Raw genomic sequence first — 12,704 nt, forward strand, 5'->3', positions numbered from 1 at the left:
AGACGTAAAACGGCAAGAGAAATTCCACTTCTGTCAACTCCAGAAATCTGTCTGTCGGTGGGTGTCACTATCCACATGTCTCCAAAGTATTGCACTCAGTACAAATAGTTTTTTTCTATCTTTCTCTCTGATTATAGGTGGCATTCAGTACGACTGAAATGGCCTTGGCACTGAACCGCTACCTCTGTTCGGCTGTTCTGCCTCTGCTCACCAAGTGTGCTCCGTTGTTTGCTGGGACAGAACACCGGGCCATCATGATAGACTCCATGCTCCACACCATCTATCGCTTGTCCCGCGGCCGAGCCCTCACCAAGGCTCAGAGGGACGTCATTGAGGAGTGCCTCATGTCGCTCTGCAAGTCAGTACTAATCCCAATCTCTCTATTTAGTAACGTGTGAATGATAATTGGGCATCTGAATGATTATTATGATAAATTGATTATTTTTTTCTTTTATTTGCAACATATTTACTCAATTATATAGAAGCCCGAAAGAAAAAATATCCCATTTGAGACTGCTTCATGACATTCCTCATAAAGCATTTTTATGACATTCACAGATACCTTCGACCTTCCATGCTGCAGCATCTGCTTAGGCGGCTGGTATTTGATGTGCCCATCCTCAACGAATATGCAAAGATGCCCCTCAAGGTTTGCCTGCTATTTCATTTTATTGTATTTGTTTTATTTTTATTTTAGTCTCAAACAATGGAAAAGTTGTATGGACTAGAATAAAGTAAAAGGAAACATAGACACCCCAGTCTACCCAATCTGTGTTTAAAGTGCAATCAGTTCAAACACAGAAATGTATGCATTACCAACACGTAGATTACATTACAGTGATAATTGCATTTGCCTACATTTGTTAGAAACAGTAATTACCAGTGAATAGTTTACTTGCGAATACCATATATTAAAATATGTCTTCCTTTGTATTTCCATCTGTGATTTCCATTGTTTCAGCTGTTGACCAATCACTATGAGCGCTGTTGGAAGTACTACTGCTTGCCTAACGGATGGGCTAATTTCGGGGTGACCTCAGAGGAGGAGCTACATCTTACTCGTAAACTCTTTTGGGGAATCTTTGAATCTTTGGCGCACAAGGTGAGAGAGGATTGTCTTGGTGTTCACCCACAGTGTATGTACTGTTTGATTACACAGGTTTGAAGCTCATGTCATTATCAACGTGACTTCTCTGATGTCATCCGAACTCTAGAAATATGATTTAGAACTCTTCAAGATCGCCATGCCCTGCCTCTGCGCTATAGCTGGAGCCATTCCGCCTGACTATGTGGATGCCACCTACTCCTCTCACACTGAGAAGAAGGCCTCTGTGGATGCTGAAGGCAACTTTGACCCCAAACCAGTGGAGACCACCAAGTGAGCAGAAAAATACAAGAGAGTACATAAATAGTTCACATTGGCCTACTGAAAAAATAAATACTTGTTTAATGCTCTTTAATGCACAATGATGCTGTATATATAACAGCAAAACATACAGTACATTTAATTTGAACTCGTTATCTCATCTATCTATAAATTGCAGGAACGTCTGTCTGTCTGTCTGTGTGTGTGTGTTATGCGCCTATCTCTCGAACCGTTAGTCCGATGGATTCCAAACTTGACAGGTGTCTTGCTACGGACACGAGTAAGTGCAAGTTTGACGTTGTTTGGATAAGAAATGCAAAATATATCGTCGGTAAAAGAAGCACACATTGGCTTTTGCCGCTCTAGCCGCTGGCCACTCCTCCTCTCACCCTGCACACTGACTGAGCTCAGCGTAGGACCAGAGACAGAGAGGGTCGAAGAAAGCAGCGGATCTTTCACAGCTAAAATGTGAAATACACCTCAGACCCACAAAAATGTGCAAAGTAGCACTACTTTTAATTCCCGAATTTAAGGACGTTTCAGAATCCCACACATGCAAAGCACAACCACAGACAACAAGTGGCAGACAGAGCGTGATGCCACTTATAGGCAGGCTATCTAATAAAGCAAGACGTATCTGTATGTATGTGTGTCTGTGTTTGGGGGGAAGGTAACCTGCACATCACACGCAGACACCACATGTAGAACGCTTTACAAGAGCAGGGGGTGGGGGGTGTTACAACCTTTGACTCTTTTCCTGCGTTTATTATGCATTTATATCTATTAAATTGCTGTGAGCTGGCAGAACATAACGTAATCTCAGAGATTATTCCTTCACAGCGCTGTGCAAAGCGAGAAAATCTCAGAGTTGAACTGAGCAGACACAGCACCCTGGGTCGGGTTAAATTAGTCTACTGCTAACTTAAAACACTAAAAACATTACCGTCGCCAAAATACCCCCGCGAATCAAATCCATACTTCACTGTTAACCATCAAGCCACTATACCTGTATGGAAATGAACACCTCTGCTGAAGCGTTAAATTCGTTAACGATCATATCGACAAGAGACAACACTGTCTTTCTCTCTCTCTCTCTCTCTCTCTTTCTCTCTCTCTCTGCACGCGCACACACACACACACACACACACACACACACACACACACAAACGGTCCGGTTCTGGTGGTTGATGAACGCAGATATGTGCTGATTAGCTCTCATAATGGGCCAGATGGGTAGCACACTGCCGTGAGTCCATGACGCTAATGTCTGATTACTCCACATTGTCATTGTGATATTTTGTGATTACATTCTGAATCTGCCCCGTTCTCTGTCAGGTAAATACAGTAGTAGGTAGGCCTACAATGTCTTCCTCTGATGTAGACGTAGCCTACACTGTAAGTCAGTAGTAGACTATAGGCTACAGTGGAGTAAGTGGTTTGGGGTCCTTCTGTAAGTAATTTTGGGGTACAATTTGGTTTTGAAGAATTCTACAAGCAGCTGTATCACAGGCCAAGCAATCGGGCCGTTCCAAACAGGCACATTTTCAACGGGCTTTGTACTAGTTTTTAATAATAATTTAAAAAAACCCAGTAACTGTGAAGGTAGTCTGGATCAATATTTCCAGGATGTTCCGCCAGATGTCACTATCGTTCCGCTCTCTGTGTGTTGCCGTTCTCAAACTTTATTCGATTCAGGAAACGACGACAACCTTCGAGCTAGCAAGCTACACGCTGAAAATGGAAAATTAAAAAAATGTGGATCGCGCAAAAAGGCAGGCCTGCTTGGATCTTTTGGGGAATGATTGATTTACAAAGAATTAAGTTTACGGCATTTACCATCTAACTGGGACGTTTTGAAATTGATTCACTAAATTGCTATGGACGAAGTACACACTACGATACACAGGTACGAAGTACACACTACGATACACAGGTATGAGTCAATCACGTTTAACCATGTCTCCAACTAGTTTAAATAGCTCACGTTACTGTATTGTGTCAACAGTTAACTTCATTTAATATATAATGTGGTGTTTTTTTGTGGGGATGCAAAAGGTCCACCAAAACATGTTCCTTCCCGATAATATTTTGCAGAGGCACCGTCACTGCGTCTGGAGCTTAGCGCCGCCCAAGATGATTGTGATTGGTTTAAAGAAATGCAAACAACCCAGAGTGTTTTTTATTTCTTGGAATGTATGTGTGGTAGAGCCAGACCTTATTCCGCAACGGTGTGGAGCTAGGTCTAAGGTCTGGCAATTCTAGACTACAGTGAAGGTGACGTGAAGTGACACATCCTAAGCACTAACAGGGAACTGCAGTGTAATGTCTAAGCGTAATTTTCAGGTTACTACAACTAAAGTTTAATTAATAGTAAATGGTATTCATAACCTCATACTAAATATGAGCTCATTTATTCACAGCACAATCATACCAGAGAGGCTGGATGCCTTCATGAACAAGTATGCAGAGCACACTCATGACAGATGGGCCTTTGAAAAGGTCAGTAATGAAAAATGTAAATCATCAAATATACAAATATAAATATAGTCCTTATTTGGTATTTGAAAGCATATGTACCTTTGTATTCTTTTTATAGATTCAGAACAACTGGACCTACGGAGAGGTGTTGGATGAAAATGCTAAGACTCACCCCATGCTCCGGCCATACAAAACCTTCTCTGAAAAGGTAATGATTCTGTCTAGTCTGAATCCTGATAATCTGCACACAGGTACCAAACTTTAACTAAGCTTAATTAAATTTGCTTCCAGATCTGATTAAACCTAAGAACTTGTCATCTCTAATACCATGTGTTTTAAGATCTGCAGACATTCTAAATAGGCTACAGTATAGTGTTTAGAGGCTCCCTGTTTATTTTTAAATCCTCTTCTCTCTCTGTTTCTCAGGACAAGGAGATTTATCGTTGGCCCATCAAAGAATCCATCAAAGCCATGTTGGCCTGGGAGTGGACCTTGGATAAAGCTAGGGACGGGGAGGTGGAAGTAGACAAGAAGACGGCCACACGCAAGATCTCCCAAACTGCTCAGGTAACAGAGAGAGGAGTGGAAAAAAAAAATATTAGGACACAAAAGCAATGATGGATTTCTTACTGGTCAAGACTCATCTATCTTGACCGCTATTATCAAACCTAATAATATTATTTAATATGGGTATAATGTGATAATATCGAACTCAGCTGTCCTTCCAGGACAAAAAAGAAGAGGGTGAAAATAAACAAGCCTACTTGTTGTGACCCATTGATATCATTATTCATAAACATTCTGCACTTAATGGGTGAAGAAATTGTGAAATTAAAGCAGTTATCGTTTTCTGGAATCTTCTAGAGGTCCCTAAACCTCACATGGAGAACCACTCCTCTGTATGCGTTTTCTGTTTTCAGGCCACTTACGATCCAAGTCACGGCTACAACCCTCAGCCAATAGATATCACAGGAATGGCCCTGTCCAGAGAGCTGCAGGTATGTATCTTTCCCTCACAGCACTGACAGGCCTCATGTTTTGGTTAGACATTTATCAGGAGCCTGACGATTTTAATTTTCTTACCCTCACCGTGCAGTCCATGGCCGAGCAGCTGGCTGAGAACTATCACAACACCTGGGGCAGGAAGAAGAAGCTGGAGCTACAATCCAAAGGTAAGAGGGGTTTTCTATTACACATTCGCATCTGAGATGTTTCTTTTAAGTGGTGGTTGCTAGTTTGCAGTCTGAGTCCAAAAATGAATTCTGTTAGGCGGTGGCACCCATCCTTTGCTTGTGCCTTATGACACCCTGACGGCTAAGGAGAAGGCCAGGGACAGGGAGAAGGCCCAGGACCTGCTCAAGTTCCTCCAGCTTAATGGATATGCTGTGACAAGGTAAGCAGGAAGTTTTTACCTTTTTAGTTTAAGATTAGTGTTTCTGTGGCCAGTTAGCTCAGTTGGTAGAGCAGGCCCACAAGTGTAGAGGTTTGTTACTTGACGCCGAAGGTCCAGGGTTTGAATCCGACCTGTGACGGTTTTTTAGCATGTCTTCCCCCCCTCTCTCTCCCCTTTCATATCTCAGCTTTCCTATCCAATAAAGGCAGAAATGCCCCATCATTCTGTTTAAAAAAAAAAGATTTGTGTTTCTTCTGATACTTGTATATAATAATCCAATCCAATAATAATAATAGGTGGATTCATTTATTTTGGTTTATAGACCCTGAAACAGGGTGGAAAATGTTGAGCTAAGTTTAAAATGGTCAACAAAAAAAAGTATTTTTATGTGCATTATTCTGTTTATGTGATTCAGAAGATCTTTACGATTTAAGACCTTTGCTATACATATTTGACGCATTTAAAGAAACTATGAGGAAGTTATTCATGGGGACAGAAGTGTTCCTGCATTACAAGAATGACCCAGTTCTGTCTGTGTTTCTCTCTATCTTCATGTTATTTTGACTCCCTCTTCTCTCCATCCCCAGGGGACTGAAGGACATGGAGCAGGACATTTCCTCCATTGAGAAGCGTTTTGCTTACGGCTTCCTCCAGAAGCTTCTTAAATGGATGGATATCGCCCAGGAGTTCATCGCTCATCTTGGTACTGTGTGCTTTGAGAGACTTCTCATGGGCGTACCACTTCATTGCGTACCGCTTACTCCAACATGAACCTTTTGACTGAGAGCTGACTTGTATTTATTTCCCCTTCAACAGAGGCTGTAGTTAGCAGTGGTAGAGTGGAGAAGTCACCACATGAACAAGAGATCAAATTCTTTGCCAAGGTGAGCTGTTCAACGCTGTATTGAACTCTCATTTTGCTTGTCTGCCTCTACAGGGAAGTCAGAGGTCATGAATAGTAACATCACCTTTGTAGGGATTCAGTCTTGGTGAAATACACTTACTGTATTTGATTATTGCCTATACACCATCCTGCTGCCCTTAGTGAACATTGAGACATGAGCCTGTTTAATGGCATGATAGTGTGTTCATTAACATCTAATCAAATTTTTTTTTTTATAGATTCTTTTGCCACTGGTAAATCAGTACTTCAAGAATCACTGCCTTTACTTCCTCTCCACTCCTGCTAAAGTCTTGGGTAGTGGAGGGCATTCCTCCAACAAGGAGAAGGAGATGATTGCAAGGTATGTGCAGTGAAAGCTTAGAAAACGTTATTCAAAAGACTGGTTTGTTCTCTGAATTATGTGACTTGAACTCTTTCCCACCTACCTTTCCTTTTGTGCAGTACTTTTGTGTGACCATGTCGGTCCTCTCCCTCTTCCATGTCTCTCTCTCTCCTGTGCAATATCCAGTCCATTTCCTTGACCTCCCTTTTGCTCTCTGTGTCACTTCAAACATGTTGCCCTCTTTCCCCTCACTGTTCTCCCTCCCTCTCCCTTTCCTCTTTTCTCCTCCTACCTCAGTATCTTCTGTAAGTTGGCTGCTTTGGTGAGGCACAGAGTAGCTCTTTTTGGTAAGGAATCTGCATGGTGGCATTTTGCCCTGTCACCATCTCTCTGTTGCTTTTGTTTGTGTTTGCCTGTCTAATTTCTTTTTCTTATTTCTCCAGATCTTTTTTGCTTCCTCTTCCTTCCTACCTTCCCATTGATAGACTTATCTGCATTGTATCACAGATTCTCTCCTCCCACACTGTCATTCTCTCTTTCCTTATCTAATGCTTCTCTGTCTGGAGCTAAACCTCTGCTTGGCTTGCCTTTTCTGCAACCTGGGGCCAGATGCATAAAACTCTGTGTAGATCACAACTAAAGCTGTGTACGCACAAAGACAGAAATATGCATAATATGCATCATTGTGGAACTAGGAACATGTCCAAGCGCCTAATTTTCACTCCCACGGTTAGCCATAAATGGATGTAGAAACACCCTCAAACATTTGTTTGCATATTGTTGTTGAGTTGTGCCCCTCCACCACCCACACACACTAGACCTGTCAATGAGAAGAACAACAAAGGAGAAGTGCAATTTACCCGACTGTGACGCCCCGGCGAGGTTCTCCCAACAGCACCAGAACAGCGCTTATGCACGGCTCTGGCTATTTATAGCGCCAGTACTATTCATTTTTCACGTGTATCTGCAAACTATCATCGCGGGTATATCTTAATCATCATTATTAAACATCAGAAACCTCAGACGCGATCAATGATTAATTTATAGAGCTCATATTGAAACAGAAGTGCTTCACAATCCATCACTCATAAATACTTTAATAAATGTGCCTAAGATTGACATTTTACGGAACGCTGTGTAGACAGCACAAATAACCCAATCAGTCAAATTGGAAAACAACCTAAACATATGTTATATAATCTTATATTTCATGTCAACCTTATCGTATCCCCCGCGGCTATCTCTAAAAAACAGACTCTCACAGCTATCCTCACACATACGTGTGTGATGCTGTGAGTCCATCTGCAGATGATTGAATAAACCTACACAAAGACAAGGGTTGCCTAAAAGTGTTTATTTAAACACTTTTGCCATCTCACTGTGTGTACGTCCACATCGTTCATACATATGGCCCCAGGTGTTTGTTAAGTTGTATTGTGTGCTTTTGAAGCCTACAATCAGAGTGGCACTCATAACTGAAAGTGATTTGAGCATGAATGTCTCCAGTGGTGTCAGATAGGACGGCATTGTACTGCAGCTCCATGAAGTGCTCTCAACCTCTCTCCTCCCCCTTCATCACCATGTGTCCCTAATAGTCAGTTAGTATTATGTAACCAGTGGTTACTAGACACTGAAACATTTCACACTGAACCTGCACCCTTCAGCTCGGCTCACCAGTAACACATGGTACAGTACTGTACGTGATAGTCAAGGGCACCTCTGTAGCTGATCTACCACTGCAGTCAAACTGCAAAGCTTGTAACAGAGACTATAGCACAGTGTAGCAATATATGGTTCAACGGTTCCATAATTACGTGTTTAATTTGTCCCGGTATGATGAATAAAAATCAATGGTTTTAATGTAATTTTGAGTTTGGTCAATGCTTCTGTATTTATATCTACTGTTTTCTGTTTTTAATCTAGAGCTTTTTAGATTAACTCCTCATTTCTGAATATATCCGGCTTTTATAATAAATTGGGCTCTTATAGGAAGTGGATTTTCATAGTAGGACAGCTCTGAGAACACATCTTTGCTGTGCTCTTTTCAGGAACAGATGCAGGTGCAGTGGTGAACTGTCTGCACATCCTCTCACGATCACTAGATGCCAGGTAATTCTCAATCTATTCATAACACATCTCCAGCACAACCCCAGGCTAAAAGGTAATAGAAACAAACTATCTGAGATGTCTCTTTTCTGACTTTTCTTTTGTGTCCTTTTTTTCCAAGGACCGTTATGAAATCAGGCCCTGAGATTGTTAAGGCGGTCCTGCGGCAGTTCTTTGAGAGTGCTGCGGATGACATTGAGAAGATGGTTGAGAATCTGAAACTGGGCAAAGTGTCCAGTCGAAACCAGGTCCGAGACCGCACCATACTGCATTGTTTTAACATGTTAATCTTCCCTGTGAGCTGATTTCTGTATTTTGTGTATGTGTGTGTGCGTTGATGTAGGTTAAGGGTGTGTCCCAGAACATCAACTATACCACCAATGCCTTGTTGCCAGTCCTCACTTCACTGTTCGACCACATCGCCCAGCACCAGTTTGGAGATGACGTCATGTGTGAGTGAAGTGCTTCTCTCCATTGAATTAGCGGTTCATCCCCTGCCCTTTATGGCTCTTGACTTATTGACACAAAGGACTGACTCAAAGCTAATGCAATGCCTCTGTTCTCTACACCCTCAGTGGACGATTTGCAAATATCCTGCTATCGTTTAATGTGCAGTATCTACTCTTTGGGCACAGTGAAGACTCCACATGTCGAGAAGTGAGTAGAGACCTCTGGCTCTATCAAACGTTTCCTTCAACAATTGCGTTTATATGGGACTTGATTATCAAGTCAAGTTGATTTAATGTGGTAGTCCAAAATCAGAGGTTTGTAGCATACAACTAGACCACTATCCTTAGACCCTTGATTCACATGAGAAACTGCCTAAACAGCCTTTAACAGGAAACAAAATGTCTATGCATGTTTTCAAAGATTGATTATGCATTTTTAATTTTGATATTTCAAGATTTTGTGGTATTTTTCTCCTGTACAGACAGCGACCAGCTCTTGGCGAGTGCTTGGCCCACTTAGCAGCTGCAATGCCAGTGGCCTTCCTTGAACCAAAACTGAATGAGTTCAACATGTTTTCTGTTTACACCACCAAGACTCCCAGAGAGAGAACCAGTGGGTTTTCTTTACATTCATCAAGTTATTAGAATTAGTTAATCATTGATTGTTTCTATACATTTTATTTCATCTGTCAACTCTCTCCCTTCTCAGTTCTGGGTCTTCCTAACAACGTGGAAGAGCTGTGCACTGACATCCCAGAGCTGGACGTCCTGATGAAGGAGATCCATGATCTGGCTGAGTCTGGGGCTCGCTACACAGAAATGCCCCATGTGATTGAGATCACCCTGCCAATGTTGTGTAACTACCTCCCACGCTGGTGGGAGAGGGGCCTAGATAATTTCCCCGAGCAGGAGGGCCAGCTCTGCACCGCTGTCACCTCTGAGCAGCTTAACAAGCTGCTGGGCAGCATCATGAAAATTGTGGTTAACAACCTGGGTATAGATGAGGCCTCCTGGATGAAGAGATTGGCAGGTAAGTGAGAAGAAGTTTCACAATAGGCCGGAAGGTTTTCAGGTGATGTGAGACATTTTCTGGCCACCATAGTGAAGACTCTAGTGGACCTCTCTAAAGTTGTCTGACAAACAACAACAACCATGGCTGGTACAATTGGTGTAACTAAAAAAAGTGAGAGGCCACTTCAGTTTTCATAGCTAATCCCATTTTATTTTTCAAAATAAGAGTCCTTATGATCCTTTATTATATTGAGTTGGAATCCTAAATGTTGCCTTGTTGGATTTACAAACTACTTAAATATGCTTTCATAGTGATTTTTGCTTTTCATGCAAGAAGTGCACGTGTTGTAGAGTTTCGACAACTACGTTTTTTCACATTTTGTACCTCTCAATATTTTGAGAATACAATACTGACTCTTACTCATGGTGTTGACTGTTAATTCCTGTGTACCCTTTGTCCAGTGTTTGCCCAGCCCATTGTCAGTAGGGCTAAACCAGAGATGCTTAAATCCCACTTCATCCCCACCATGGAAAAGCTAAAGAAGCGCTCAGGAAAGGTGGTGGCCGAGGAGGAACAACTGCGCATGGAGGGCAAAGGGGAGCTGGACAGCGAAGATGGGACCATCAAAGATGAGTTTGCTGTGCTGTGTCGGGACCTGTATGCTCTCTACCCCTTGCTCATCCGCTATGTGGACAATAACAGGTAACTGAACTTGATAAATGTGTAGAACATTTTATTGCTGTTGCATTATTGCTGTATATTGTTCGTAATACGGCTAAAAAAATTAGCTGAAACTATTCTCCTGAGTGACTTACAATCAATGACCATTGTTCTTTAAGAAGACTTTGATGGAAACACTGTTAACGTATTTAATGTGGAGACTCAACCATATCTTTGACTGTAAAAGATGTATCAGTGTCCAGTGCTTCACCAGCATGGCCAGTTTGTATTGTATCTTAAGCTAAATCTGAAGCTTCAGACTTTAGACTTTGACTTTAGATTTAAGTTATAGCTAGAGAAATAGAAAACCTGAAAAGAATATCGATCTACCGAGTGGTTATTCTGGATTAGAAATAATAGTTAAATGTCATCAGTATACAATGTTATAAAATGTTTCTGGGTATATTAAAAAAACAAAAAAAACATGTATGTGATCAGATTCATTCTGACAACAGCAAAAGAGCATTTACAAGATCGTAAAATATTGTCTGCAAAATAAACCCAGTTTGGTCAGTTGTAATAAAAAAAGTTAGGCCTTTCCCATCTCTCGGCTAGGAGTGACAGACTTCGATTCAAGTGCTAATCAAGAGTGAATCCATTGCCATCTTTGTCTGTAGGGCAAGGTGGTTGACCTGTCCAGACCCAGATGCAGAGGAACTTTTCAGGATGGTGGGAGAGGTCTTCATTTTCTGGTCCAAATCCCACGTGAGTCTTTGTTTAATGTTGTCTTTCTATTTTTTTTTTTCTTTTCTTTTTTTCCAATTTAATGTAACGTTTTTCTTGTGTTATTTATTACAGAACTTTAAGAGAGAGGAGCAGAACTTTGTGGTTATGAATGAGATCAACAACATGTCCTTCCTGACTGCTGACAGTAAAAGCAAGATGACCAAGGTGAGAGTGGACAAGCACACAAATGGCCAAGAAAAACATAACCGGTTATCTAGTTAGATGTAATACTCACTTACTTTATATCTTGAGCTGTAACACATTATGGAACTAAACTCCAAAAATGAATATTCCACTAACACCACCCAGTCCAAGCGGGAAGATTTAAAATTAAATCCCTCTTGGTCGATTCTCAGCTGTTATTTCCTCACTTTCCTTGAAGGAAGGATAAGAACAGGCAGGTAAAAACTAATCATTTTCTAGAAATGTTAGAGGAATAGGCTGTTACGTAACTAATAACATCCTTTGCCAGGACAATGTAAGTGGCAGTACACAGTGTTTAGGCAGTAGTAGGTGTGTTGCTAACTGTGTTTTCTCCTTATATCCTGTGTCGGGGTTGGACGCTGGGCCACTAGGCCGGAGATGGAGAGGTTAGACTGTGTTTGTGCACGAGCGCTGTGCTGATCGCATGGCACCCTGAGTTTTGGGAGGCATTTCATCAAGCTCTCCCATGGACTACCACCCTTTTTACACAGACCCCAATATTCACACACATACATACACACAAACAGGGTTATAAACACATAGTCATTACAATAAATAGTCATAGCATAGCGATGTTACCATAATGCATATCTATGGGTGAAAAAATGCTGTATTATGTAGATGTAGTTAAAATGGCTTATATTATGAATGTTTTCTTTGAGCGGGACATATTTGTGATTGTATTTAAGTAATGAGTGTGAATGTGCGCGTGTTAGCGATGTGCGTCCGTGTTTTTATGTGTGTGTTTGTATATGTGTGAGTAGGGGTCTGGAGCGGCTTGATGAAAGCTCTGTGCTGTAGATCGTAGTGGCCTGAGAGGTTTCATGGCGCTCGGTTGAGCAGTTGTGTACAGTATGTAATTTGGAGTGTGCACTCCTGAAGCCGAGCACCATCATCCTACTTTTCTTTGATTAATAAACAGTTTGCCTTTAGATTGTCCCTATTGGATACCGTTGTGGAGCCCATAATACTGTGCCATCTGTGATGTTGAAATGTTATTGACGCTTGGATTTCTTTCAGCTTT

The 12,704-nt window shown here is 41.6% G+C and overlaps 1 protein-coding gene across 1 annotated transcript in view; it reads left to right on the forward strand.

The window, feature by feature from the left end:
- ryr1b (ryanodine receptor 1b (skeletal)) overlaps window positions 1-12,704 on the forward strand; it is an 83,642-nt gene that overhangs the window by 41,033 nt on the left and 29,905 nt on the right. Inside the window, exons 50-72 of the mRNA XM_078246931.1 lie at window positions 138-358; window positions 559-649; window positions 962-1,102; window positions 1,215-1,378; window positions 3,787-3,865; window positions 3,963-4,052; window positions 4,271-4,411; window positions 4,765-4,842; window positions 4,941-5,016; window positions 5,114-5,237; window positions 5,825-5,940; window positions 6,054-6,121; window positions 6,360-6,481; window positions 6,761-6,810; window positions 8,512-8,572; window positions 8,691-8,817; window positions 8,913-9,021; window positions 9,145-9,226; window positions 9,501-9,631; window positions 9,728-10,048; window positions 10,492-10,732; window positions 11,368-11,455; window positions 11,549-11,641. Coding sequence (XP_078103057.1) covers window positions 138-358; window positions 559-649; window positions 962-1,102; window positions 1,215-1,378; window positions 3,787-3,865; window positions 3,963-4,052; window positions 4,271-4,411; window positions 4,765-4,842; window positions 4,941-5,016; window positions 5,114-5,237; window positions 5,825-5,940; window positions 6,054-6,121; window positions 6,360-6,481; window positions 6,761-6,810; window positions 8,512-8,572; window positions 8,691-8,817; window positions 8,913-9,021; window positions 9,145-9,226; window positions 9,501-9,631; window positions 9,728-10,048; window positions 10,492-10,732; window positions 11,368-11,455; window positions 11,549-11,641 — 2,814 coding nt within the window. The remainder of the gene's footprint in view (window positions 1-137; window positions 359-558; window positions 650-961; window positions 1,103-1,214; window positions 1,379-3,786; window positions 3,866-3,962; window positions 4,053-4,270; window positions 4,412-4,764; window positions 4,843-4,940; window positions 5,017-5,113; window positions 5,238-5,824; window positions 5,941-6,053; window positions 6,122-6,359; window positions 6,482-6,760; window positions 6,811-8,511; window positions 8,573-8,690; window positions 8,818-8,912; window positions 9,022-9,144; window positions 9,227-9,500; window positions 9,632-9,727; window positions 10,049-10,491; window positions 10,733-11,367; window positions 11,456-11,548; window positions 11,642-12,704) is intronic.

This window comes from Sander vitreus, chromosome 3 (assembly GCF_031162955.1).
Source record: "Sander vitreus isolate 19-12246 chromosome 3, sanVit1, whole genome shotgun sequence".
Taxonomy (NCBI): Eukaryota; Metazoa; Chordata; class Actinopteri; order Perciformes; family Percidae; genus Sander; species Sander vitreus.